Source organism: Engraulis encrasicolus, chromosome 21 (assembly GCF_034702125.1).
Source record: "Engraulis encrasicolus isolate BLACKSEA-1 chromosome 21, IST_EnEncr_1.0, whole genome shotgun sequence".
Classification (NCBI taxonomy): Eukaryota; Metazoa; Chordata; class Actinopteri; order Clupeiformes; family Engraulidae; genus Engraulis; species Engraulis encrasicolus.
The window spans coordinates 11,396,467-11,409,242 of NC_085877.1; the positions used below are offsets into that span (position 1 = coordinate 11,396,467).

A 12,776-nucleotide genomic window follows, 5' to 3' on the forward strand; every position below is an offset into this window, starting at 1 on the left:
TCCGGGCTGTCAGCAGTCTGGCCCTACAGAGAGGAGAACCAATTAGGCTGCCCTAATAGGCCTCGAGATCGGCCGATAATGGGCCTCGGTTGTCCAGGGGATGGGCCTCAGCCAATCATAATCGGATGCTGTAGGACGCTGATTGAATTAAGAGGCCATTTGCTCCTTGTTTCCAGTGCTGCTGTGGCAAGGCCTGCGATGGGTGGGGTGGGGATGCAGGCAGCTCGGAGGAGAGTGCTGCTTCTCTGACGGCTGGATCAATGTTACTTAGATAGTCGGATGCAGGCGGCTTTCGGGTATCAGCAGGGATCCGGCAGGGGAGATTGACAGAGCTGGCTCTTTCCAGGGAAACCTAAAAACAGACCTGATTGAACTGAAGGATGTGTGCCAGTTTTAGACCACTTTCTCAATCTTCAGATTAACCCTTCACTGATAATGTGGTGAAATTAGTCAAATGTTAACTAAATTTGAACCTTTTTGTAATCATCAATAAGAAAAGTGGATCATCCCTGACTGTTAATTCATTTGTAGAGAGATTAAATGATCCTAATCCACCCTGTTGGATTTTATACTGTTTGAGAGAATATGAGTCAGTCATCCAATTCAGATATTAAATGGGCCTCTCAAATCAGCTCGTCTCTTCGCCAAGGTTGTAATCCTGGTGAGAGCGCAGCGCATGACATCTCTGATTAAAAAAGAGCTTTGTCTCAATAGAGTTGGTCTTCAGAGGAGAGAGGGGGATTAGGCTGTAGGGCTTCAGGAACCCAACTAATAATATGAACATGGTTCGGCAGCGGGAGAAATGGAAAAAGCCCCTCCTTCACTGTATGGAGCAGGTGCACGCGCAGCTTTTTGCTTCCATTTGCAAAGCCCAAGGGCTCCCTGGGTCTTGCCATAAATTTAATTGCTCTCACTGGCGACCCGTGAGCAAGCATCTGACCGCTGTGTGAGCAGACAATGCTAACTGTCTTTTCCTACGGACGCGTGTGGTGTCATGCGCGCACGGACAGCGCCAAAACTATTGTTGGAATGATCTTGTGCGGAGCGTGAGTTCACAATTTCCCAAGGAGACAGGTGAAGTAATTTCAATTAATTCAAATTGTTTTTTTCAGTAATTTGGGCAGGGTGTCATTTGTACGAAGTTCAGGCTGATCAAAAGTTGTGATCACAAACAAATCTCGAGTTTTGAGGATTACTTGATTGAAGAAAAATATTTTGAAATTCCATATCGGGACTTTTGCCACTCAAACCTGCACAACATTGTTTTTTGTCGACTATTGGCTGAGGCCAGTCCATCTATTTTACATGCTAATTTAGATTGAGCTTTATTGTCATATTGTTCATATTTCTGTTTCATCAAACTTGTGTTTTTGCTTTGTGTTGATACTAGAATGCTTTTGAAGGAACCCAGTAGTAGCTTATAGCTTAATGGAGATCGATTTGAGTGCTTGGCTTGGGTTTAAAATGGCCAGCCTATCTATTATTCATATTTCCCAATAAAGCCAACATTACTTACACAGCAACTGTTAATTCAGCACTCGAGTCTATAACACTGGCAGTGTTGTTCTTACATTCTAATTGCACTCAGACTAAACGTGTTTAATTATATTGCACAATGGACTGTGTGCACTTTTCAGTTGCCCCCCCCATCTAACATTCTGAGTGTTACCTTAATTTCTTCTCTCTTTCCAGATATTTCCTTGAAGTTCATGCAGCTTTTTGTTCTTGCATGAGAGGTAGGCCTACATGAGCAACATTTTGAAGATGGACATTAAGTTTGAGTTTGAGCCATTGACCATCCGCTGTCTTCGAAATTTGAAAGGAGTTCTGAAATGTGTTCTCTTCTGTTAAGGTCAGATTAGACTTCAGCAACTGCGAGCGTGAAAAGTCGCGTGGGAGTGGCCACGAACCAATTTTGTATTCATGCATCTGCGAGCTCTGCGAGGTCCGAGGTCTCGTTGCCAGCCACATTTGAAATTGCGCGATTAGGCTACTTTCACTACATTGTCACTGCGGTCATTATTAAGCAATGTTGCTTTCTATCCCGGTTAGCTAGGTATTTTCACACAAATTGCAAAGGCAATGCAGTGGTATCATTATTTGACATACCCAGTCTGTTTTCACGAGCAGAAAATGCAAGCATGTAAAGACAGTTGATTCTGCCGATGTGTGTTTACATTCGGTGGAGGAACGGTAGTAAAACCGCAGGCATTGTGCCACGAGTGTTCAACTGATGCATTGTTTGTTACTTAGCTTAGCTTCGTGTATTTACACACATTTACACACAAGGCATTAATAACGTTTTTAACAGAATACAGCTCTGCTCTCGCAAACTACTGGCATTGCGCTGCCACAAGAACAGAACAAGGAAGTAGCGAGACGACCAATCATAGTGCCTTTTTGTCTGCGTACTCCGCGTCCGTCCGACGGATAGTTAGAATTTTTTCGAGGCGCTAGACGACGGGCGCAGAGCCTCTGAGAGGGGGGCGTGGACTCGCATAGACAGAAAACGGACGGACGCAGATTCTATGCGAGCGAAGCATAAATCTAGCTTTACACTGTCCTGTTTGGTTCATTGTTACTTGCTGGATGGACCACTTACTTCTTGGGAAATTAAAAAAAGAAGTGATGGATATGTGCTATGGAAAATGCATGCTTGCAAAGTGACTGATCATTCAACCAATGTGGATAAACTGCACACTTTCACACAGGGACTTAGCTGATGAGACATCTGCTTTCTTATAGAATTGATTATCTAATCGTTGTTAATATGGGTCTGTTATTTCATCAATAATGGCAGGCTAAACATTTAATTGAAACATAATTTTCTTTTGTTTTGTTTTGTTGTGCAGGTCTTTTCAAATATTAAATAGCACATATATCCTGAATCCTCACCTTTACAGTTTTTGAAACCTTTAAACTTCTTTACCAAAAAGGAAAATAAGTATTCTTGAATGTCTCCCTTTTCATTAAAAAGAAAAACATTTGAAGTGTCACTATAATTGTCTTCATTCTCTCTGTCCAGATAGCTATTTCAAGTCAACATCTTTTTTTCTTGGGAGAACTGCATAAGCATCTCTGAGGATGGACATTCTGTTTGAGCCGGAGCCATTGACGCTTCGCTTCCTTCGAACTTTCAAAGAACTTCTGAAATTTATTCTCTTCTGCTACACGGTGTTGCTTGGATCTCTGTTACTTGCTGGATGGACCACCTACTTCATTGTCAGAAAATAAGGAGCGATGGAGTTGACCTGGACATGGACAGTCACAGTGTATGGAGGATTTTTGCGAGATGACTTTTAACCACTATGGATTACTTAATTGGTGCACATTTACACTGGGACCTAATGACTAGAATTAATTGACTCGACTAGAATTAATTACCCACAGCATTGTGAAATAGTTGAACTGTGGGTCTTACCTATTGTAAACATTTAGTTCAAACATAGCCTATTGAAGATTTCAAAGACATTCGAAGACATTTCAAAGTTGTCTGTGTTTTAGATTATATGAAGGCCTTAAACAGTATAGGATCACTAGAGTTACAGCTTTTGGCTTATCTCAAGGTTGTTTACCACAAAGGAAGTACACAACAATAGTATGCATCTCATCCAATCAGATATCACAAGCTTGACCGGATCTAACTGTTGTATAATTTGCTGTATTGTTGTAGAAATAAATGATGAAGAAAGCAACATGGTGGTGTAATTAAGTCTCATAAAATTACTTATAAAAGTCTGCATCTCAGCTGAAAATGCATTTGTTTTATTAAGGATTGTTTTTCTGGTTAGTCTGGATGAGTAATTTTACAGATTTCATTTCAGTATGGCATGGCAGTAGGCTATGTACGTATGTCATTTTCAACCTTGTACATGCTGTTTTGCTCCAAAACAAGGTCAACCTATGAGTCACATGCAAAAACACAAAAAGCAAAATGTTTTTGACAGACGGATGGATAACTCACTGTTTCATGAACTAACCCGGGACAACTGCAGATTCCCTTGCATCTTTGCTGTGAGGCCCTAAATATATGCCTAGCTGCAAGCAGCAATAAGGGTCCGTGCAGAGAATCAGGCTTTAAGTTGCCATGCCAGCTGAATGAACTTTGGCCAGAGAGATGGTTAGCACCCACAAGACATTTCATGTCAACACCAACATTTGGATGAGCAATGAAATATAAGCCAGTTTGGTGGCTTTGCCATTAGATTCGATTGACTGTGATAGTTGAATACTTTCATGGACAAAATAATGTAATGTGTTTGGGAAATGGTGTAAACATAGCCTAATCTTTGTCAGGTTTAGTGGCGAGTGGCAAGTTTAGTGAAAGTGAAAGCGAAAGCCCATTGGGAAACTCCAACTCCCATTGTCATTGTGACACAGCACTCGACAGCACACAAGTGAACACTGCACACTGCACACAACGAAATTGCATTTATGCCTCACCCGTGCAAGGGGGCAGCCCTCAGTGGCGCCCCATGGGGAGCAGTGCGGTGGGACGGTACCATGCTCAGGGTACCTCAGTCATGGAGGAGGATGGGGGAGAGCACTGGTTGATTACTCCCCCCACCAACCTGGCGGGGCGGGAGTCGAACCGGCAACCTTTGGGATGCAAGTCTGACGCCCTAACCGCTCACCCATGACTGCCCCCGCTCACCCATGACTGCCCCCATGGTATTATCAGACAAAAATGTGTTGCTAAATCAAAAACAATGAGGTAAAGGCCACCATCCCCTCATGCTTTCATTCGTACAGAGGGTCTGGAACTGCCAACTTAACCCATTGATGCTGGATGTTGCATTGCAAAACATGGATCAGGCGCCTGGAGCTGCATGACGCAGCACTCAGGCTCATGAGATTTGAAATATTTTTATTAAAATGTTGCTATGTTAGAGCTGAATGAACACATTCTGCAAGATGAGGCTCTTAGCATTTAAATTCAACTTATTTAATGTTTTCATGTGCTTCAGAAATATTTACGTGTTAGGCTGAGGGCAACTTTTCTTCAAAAAAGGCCTTAGGCATTCAGCAGGTATTTTTGCAGAAGCATCAATTGGTTAAGAAACGTTGACTGGAGGGATGGATGCACTTCGTTCTAAGCCTTTGAGACCAGCTCCAATGGCATCCAGCCCATGATATGAATAGGCCTACATAAAAACAAAAAATGTGATTCCATGTGGGTCCCCCATTGCCAATGGGGCCCCGGTGTCCTGTCCCCCTGTCCACCCCTACTTCAACACACCCCTGCACACACTTTGGGGAATGGGGTGGGGCCATAAAATAATATTGTATGATGTTACATTAGTCTGTGTAGGTAATAAATAACAAGGGTGAGTTTAATATCTCCCGGCACCTTAGGTCACAGTTGCCCCCCTACAGAAGATGGACACTAGGCCTACTAGCATTGGCCTAGAGGCCTAAACTCATCACCAAATCATATGGTCCAAATTACGCGTAGTTTGATTACTTTCTATGGTGCCAAAATGGTTTAATGCGCATGAAAGTTTGGGAATAACACAATTTCCCGATGTTATACTGATTTGTCAAGTTAGGCTATGTCTTCTCCTCGAATAAAAGCTACAGGTGAATGCAATTTTGTTCTCAATCTGATTCCGTACAGTTTGTCCTCTTTCGCTTGCTGTTTGTAATTTTACGTGGCAGAAACGCAGCCTCTTGTCATCCTCCACTCACAATCGGCCATATAGCAAATGACTCCTCCTCCGCAAGTCGGTGGCTTGCGAGGACTGTCTTCCTACTAGAATATTGTGTATTAGCTATCTTCTTAACGTTTGTAGTCCAAGAAACCCTGCCATAATGTTCACGCTTTCGGAACTCATTGTTATATTGGTAACCTTGTCAGCCACGGCGTCAGGCTACTTCGTTAGCATAGACGCTCATGCCGAAGAGTGCTTTTACGAACGGGTCAACTCAGGCACCAAGATGGGCCTAATGTTTGAGGTTGCAGAGGGAGGCTTCCTGGACATCGATGTGGAGGTAAGCTAGCTTGCTAGACGACTAGCTGCTAACTGAGGAGGATAACCAGCGTCGATTGTGCTGGCCAAGTTGCGACATGTCAGGCCAAGCTAGCTAACTTGGCACTGTAGTGCATGTAGCCTTGGTTATGTAGGATAGGGGCTCCGCGTAACCGCGCGTTCAGTGAAGTTTTTACCCAAACAACGCGGTCAAATATCATCCGACATCAATCATTTCTTATGAATTGAGACCGCACACATAGCTACACCGATGTAGCCAGCTAACCTGCCAACTTGACAGATAGCTCACATTGCTAGCTAGCAGTAGCACTAGTTATGTGAAATCATGTCACCATGATGTTCACAATTTTGCGTGACGATAGCGTGGGTGGCTGGGGTTAAGCCTTTATGTAGACCACAACAATTTGCTGTGTGTTGTCTACAGTGAAAACGAAGAGGGTCTGCAGGACTGATATATAGCGAGCAGCCAACATCTGTCAGCTATTTTGGCGCATATCACCTTCTCGTCGAAATCTACCAGCTGTTGACGTTTCTGATGGAAAGACCCCGGAAATCAGAAACAAAAGTTGGCCACATCGAATTTAGATATGTATAAGCTAGGCCTAATCATGACCGTAGTCATTAATTCTGCTTGGTGTCAATGATTGAACGGGTTAATTTCGTGTCAACTGTCAGTTTACCTTCTTGTAAATGCATGCAAATTCGGTTATCATTCGACACAGTTTTCACTGGACACCTGATGTGTGTTATTGTATCATTCTTTTAAAAAATCTGTGACAAATTAAGTCACTAGCTCACAATTATTTGTATTTCCAATGCTGTGTCCCACGACAGCTGTTACAGGGAAGTAGGCTACAAGCACTAGGTCTATTATCTCTCAAGCATCCATGTGTGGCACCAATGACACTCTATTTTGTTGAATCACTGCACTTTAGTGGCACATTATGTATAAGGGACAGCCATTGACAGTACTGTCAATGGGGACAGCTAATCAGGGTTTCCCCCCAGCAGTTAATTGTTAAGGGGGCCACCTTGACTAGGTCCCCCGAAAGATGAAGATTTAGTGTTGTGAATTCCTAAAGCCTCTTGGGTTTTGATCATATTTCATACAAAACTGCACAGCGTTGCTTTTCCAATGGTGACAGAGATTTGTCTGATACCCTCTAACCCACCCCCCACCACCACATTGACTAACCAAAATGCTGTTTGGAAACGATACACTAATGTCCTTGTGCCCCCAACAGATTACAGGCCCAGATGGGAAGCAGATCTACAAGGGAGACCGGGAGTCCAGCGGGAAGTACTCTGTGGCCGCCCACATGGACGGAACATACAAGTTCTGCTTCAGCAACAAGATGTCAACCATGACGCCCAAAATAGTCATGTTCACCATCGATATCGGAGAGGCGCCCAAGTCCAACATCGAGGACACAGAAAGTAAGCAACAGCAGCGGCACTCACCTCTGTGCTTCTTCTGGCTTTTTTGTGCTCTCCAACTGTGTTTTGTTGTGTGTCTGTTGGTACAGGCAGCTGCCTGCCAAATAGATTTAAGAACACATTAAACTGCCAGCATAGTTGGCCATTGTCCATTACAGTGACACTCGTGTTTGATGAAAGAGTTAACAATTGGGATAATTGCCTTTTCATTGTCTTCAAAGGATGCACCTGTTCCTCAAAGACACATACTGCATAGTTTAGTAGTCTACGCTTGGACAATACTGTAACAGTTAGGTCATGGTCACTTCACTTGTACCCAATTTTTAAGCATTGCAAGACCATGAGCCAAAAATAGCCTTGATAGACCTTTTAAAGTTATTGCAAATGGCTGAATGTCTTGCTGGAAACCTGCATCAAAGAGAGTAGATACAAGAAAGATGATTCAAACTTCCCTCACCCAATGCAAAGGAGTGTGCTCAAGTTCGGTCTCCTAAGGGAGCGTTGTCCCTTCCTCCTCCTTCTCTTCCTGCGGCATTTGGTGACGGCTTGCACAAGATGTCTTCTACCTCCATCAACGGTGCCAAGGGAATACATTTATTCTCAACCTACAAACTAAGGTCTCCTAATGGGGCCTTCACATGACATCACATGGATCCAGGGAATACACAGGCTTGAATCCTCTTACTCTAATCTACTCTCTTTGCCTGCATGGTTAGATAGCCGAAGAGCCCACTTTAAAACCAGGCTTAAAAACCACTCATGCCTAAACAGAGAAGAGTATTGTGTCTGGCTTTTGCCTCTGAGTCTTCTCAATTAAAAGCTACCTCTTCTAGCTACCGGTAGATCTGTTCTGTAGTTTACTATGTTTAAAGGTAAACACAGAAGTGTCTGTTCTTTCCATGTCCACCTTATCACTGTTTACGTGCTAAAGTAACGCGACCACCATCTTGCAAAGTCTGGTCCTTGCGGCTGCCCTTTGTTTCCTTGTTTCCTCTCCTGTTTGTCATCCTCTCTTACTCTGTTCATTCCTCCTCTCTTTCTTCCCCTTTTAAAATCTTCCTTCCCTTCCTTCAGTTGGTGGTGACACCTGGGATGGTAGGTGAAAACCAACTGCATGGATTTGAAAAAAAAAAAAAATCATAGCGGGTGCTCAGTTTTCACTGTTTGACTCTAGACTATTGCTACCGATTATGTTGTTAGACCATTTGAATAATATGATGTGTGTGTGTGTGTGTGTGTGTGTGTGTTCTTGACTAACTATGATACACTGGTGACAGTACACAGTAGGTTATTTTAGAATGACCCACTGGCTTGAGCATCTGCATGGTAGTGTTCAACCGATGAACCAAAAACAACTAGTAACAAGTAATTGTTTGCCACCTCACATACTGAACTACTGGCCTAATGTTGCATTGACATTTTCTGTATCAATTCAAAAACATGGGCTTCTGAAAGACATTTTTTTGCTTTATTAATTCAAATAATTGAGGGTTCCTTCCAAAAATAAGACATGGGGCTTGTCATCAGTTAGGGTGAGGGTCCTCTGCAGAGGTGGCCAAACCAGCTTGACAAAGTTAAAGTCCTGCCATGTCGTTTTCCTTCTTAACTAGAGCTTTTGACACAGGAGAGTTCATGTATTGGCTCATCTACAAACTGAAGAGAGGTAGTTCACCCAGTTACTTTGAGAATTGTCTGCAACAAATATCTGGCAGGACTGACTTCCTGCACTCAGAATTATTGGAATTATTGGATAGTTTCACCCCAGGCTCAGTAGTCCTGAACCTCATGAAGGATTGGTTGAACACTACAGCAGTTTTTACTGATTGGTCTGAATATTTTACCCCCGTAGAAGTAGGCGTACAAGTGCACCACCGGCAGAACTTGATGTTTGAAAGACTTGTTATGAATGTGTGTGGGTTTACTGTATGGGTTAGCCAGGCACATGCTGAATTCAAGACTAACATGTACGGACTGAAGTGGGTTTCATGAAGCGTTTGTTTTTGTCATTCGGTTGTGGTTTGCCGCATGCACCCAGTTTTTCTCTCATAAATGTGTCTTGACATTTGATTGAAAGAGGGGTGTGGCCTGGCTACGGATTGCTGAGAGGAAAGAAAAATGGTGACAGGCAGGTTTTGAACACTGTGCCCACTGTACATGACCGAAGCACGGCCTTAACCCTCTCACTGGGATTGATTGTCTACTGCTGAAATAAGACACACCAGTAATGAGTCTGTTGTACCGACATGTTATTGGAGTTAAAAACGAAACAGAGTAGTGCACATAACCATAGCCCTGTCACTTGGAAATCTAAACACCCCTGCTGAAACGAGTAAGCTTAACTCAACACCACAGTAGATTAGAACGCAAAGGAGTTGTAGGCAACTGGACTTGCTTTTGGTGCTTGAAAACCATTTTATCTCTTCAAATAGGTGATTTGTTCAGTACTAATTCTGTGTCTGAATGTGTTCAAAGTTTTGCCAATTGCCTACAACTACACTTGCTTAACTAAGTCAAGCAGAATAAATGAGTCTTCATAGAGAATTACAATGTTGCAATTTGGGTTAAGATCTAAAACGTCTCTCAGCTCACTGTGTCTGTTTCCAAATGTTCTCTGACATGCCATGTTCTGCCTGTGCTCTCTTCCTCCTCTTCATCTTCCGCTTCCTCGTCTCTATAGCCCACCAGAACAAGCTGGAGGAGATGATCAATGAGCTGGCGGTAGCCATGACTGCTGTCAAGCACGAGCAGGAGTACATGGAGGTCCGCGAGAGGATACATAGAGCCAGTAAGTAGGCCTACACACACACACACACACACACACACACACACACACACACACACACACCAACAATAAGTCCAAGAGAGGATGCACACACAGACTGAGCCAGTAAGTAGGCCTGGCACTCTCAGGACAGACGCACATGCACACAGTAGTGTTGGTATTTAAAAATGGCAAGTGGACCCACACAAACATTCTCCCTCTCACACACACACGCTGGCATTTACGCTGAGGCAGTATCCAACCTTACCAGGCCACACACTTTCTAGGACACTCGCTAATGTCATTTAAGGACACTCATTGCTAAAGACTGTGAAATGGTAGTAAAATACATTAACCTGTATCACAATGCATTGTTATAAACTTTGGGCAAGTAGTGATGCATTACAGCATTTTTTGGCAATGAAAAGGACGTTATATCTTTTGTGGCACATTTTTTCATAGACTTTGTATTCGATGGTTTCATGTAACGTTATAATGTTATCCTTTTGTTTTTTGTTTTTTTTTCTTAGTCAACGACAACACAAACAGCAGGGTGGTGCTCTGGTCCTTCTTCGAGGCCCTCGTCCTGGTTGCCATGACCCTGGGACAGATTTACTACCTGAAGAGATTTTTCGAAGTGCGGAGAGTCGTGTAAAAAAAGAGAAGAGAGGAAAAATGGGTTTTACATGTTAGATTTTTTTACTCCAAAAAGAAAAACAAGTGTGCCCCTCCCATCAGCTGGTACCATTTGCAAGAAAAATGAAATGAATCAGTTTGTAAAATGGTCCACGGTCACCTTTTGCCAGATTGGAAAATTGTCCGGACACCCCCACCCCCAGGGGAAAAGGTCTCTGTCCCCTCTTTCCTCTCTCTCTCTTCTCTCCCTCTCTCTTTCTGCCTTTCACTCCATCTGAAATATTTTTTTTTATTTTTTTGTTTCCCATTGTTACTTTTAGGAGTTTCTCTGTTAACAGTGTACAAAAATGGTCCTCCATCCCCTTTGTTTTGAAGACTTCACATTTTAAGCTGTTATGGAGTGATATGTTTTCCCATGTTGTCCCTATTTTATTTAGTCAGGAAATGTCATGAATGTGTGGGGGATGCTGTATCTTTTTGCTACACAGGCGCGGGTGGGGTTTGGGGTTTGGGGTTGGGAAAAGCAGCAGCTGTCTTGGACTTTGAACGTGCACTTTGGAGAATGGCACTGTTTGAAAAACACAAAACGAAAAATCAAAAGATTCATTTTTGTAATTATTCAGCTATTTCACTAGCAATATGTAGGCGGGTTGCGAGCAGTGCGTTGATTATTGTCCTAAAAAATAAGAAAAAAATCCTGCTTATTTGATTTTTTTCCCTTCTCCTTTTGTGCTCCCTTATCCTCTCAATGGCTTTTTTTGCGCCACCATCGCCAGGCATACCTCACTCGCTCAGTCGGTTTTCAAGTAGGCTTGTGAACAGTGACTTTACCACTGCTGGCCAATGGACTTAAGCCTGCTAAGAAACATCAGCCTCAGCCTCAGTCCTGGTTTTCGAGTCCTCCTCATCACTCCATATGCGTGCGAAAGTGAACGACACGTCCAGTGCTGTGACTTATGTGTGACCTTAAGAATTATCGTTGCCATTCACTCGCAACCAACTTGCTGCGTTTGTTTTTAGATTCAAATGCAACACTGATGGCTTTTGAGTTTAAAAAAGAAAAAAAAATCTGCTCACAAAGGCACATCCTGTATACACATTTTGAAAAAATAATTTGTTATTTTGGTGAAGGAGAGTTTCATTTATTTTGCTTTTTAACTTTGGGTAAGAGGGTCACTAGTGATGGACAGAACTGGGGTTGTACTGTAGATGAAAGAAAAAAATCAGCTTGAGCTTCAGTATTTGAACCATGAAAAGGCAAATTTATCCAAGTTGTAATTTTGTACAAATTTTATTTCATTATGTATGTATGAACGTGTGTGTGTGTGGAGGGGAGAACAATGTTTTTCTCTATTTTGTGTTGGGGAAAAGAGAGTCGATTTGGTCAAAACATCTGGGAGGGACAGAGCCTTGGAATTGATACTCAACTGAAGTTGTCAAGTTCAAACATGACATGGCTTGAATTGGGGAAAACATGTTGTCTTGTTTCTTCATTTCTAATAGACAAAAGCCTACACATTAGGCCTTGACCAACCACTGCACTGGTATGATATAGAGGGAGTGAGTTACATGGATGATTATGTATGTGGAACAAAAAGTTAATTCTTTCAGCATTTGTGTCTTTGCTAATATCAACTATGGTGTTCAATTCAATATCTAATCACCATCTCTTTTTGCTTGTGGCCTCATACTTCGCTGACACCCTGCTTCTGTGGAAAAATTGCAAATGAAGAAATGACCCTTGAATTATGGATTTGTGAGATATTGAATATAACTTCTACTGTCAATGACGTCTCACACCACAAGCCAACAAGCGAAAGGAGAGAACGGGAGGTTAGATATTGAAATGGACCCTTGATGCCCTATAGCGCAGGGATGCCAAAATCTGGACCGTGGAATCATATTTGGCCCGCAAGATAATTTCAAATGTGTATTACAGTTGGCCCACATAC

General features: G+C 42.7%; 1 protein-coding gene and 1 long non-coding RNA gene across 3 annotated transcripts; both read left to right on the plus strand.

Moving 5' to 3' along the window:
• Positions 1–931: 931 nt before the first annotated feature.
• LOC134437531 (uncharacterized) lies at positions 932–3,083 on the plus strand. Its single transcript, XR_010032404.1, has 3 exons — positions 932–1,074; positions 1,693–1,736; positions 3,026–3,083. It is a non-coding gene; the product is annotated as an uncharacterized LOC134437531 (long non-coding RNA).
• A 2,611-nt stretch (positions 3,084–5,694) lies between these two features.
• Positions 5,695–12,745, plus strand: LOC134437991 (transmembrane emp24 domain-containing protein 2). 2 transcript variants are annotated; one of them, XM_063187575.1, is made up of 5 exons: positions 5,695–5,991; positions 7,235–7,427; positions 8,502–8,522; positions 10,105–10,212; positions 10,719–12,745. In XM_063187575.1, the coding sequence occupies exons 1-5, from the start codon at positions 5,812–5,814 to the stop codon at positions 10,841–10,843; spliced, it is 627 nt and encodes a 208-aa protein (XP_063043645.1). In that variant the 5' UTR covers positions 5,695–5,811; the 3' UTR covers positions 10,844–12,745. The 2 variants fall into 2 exon arrangements, with proteins under 2 accessions (XP_063043645.1, XP_063043646.1); XM_063187576.1 differs by lacking the exon at positions 8,502–8,522.
• Positions 12,746–12,776: the final 31 nt, after the last annotated feature.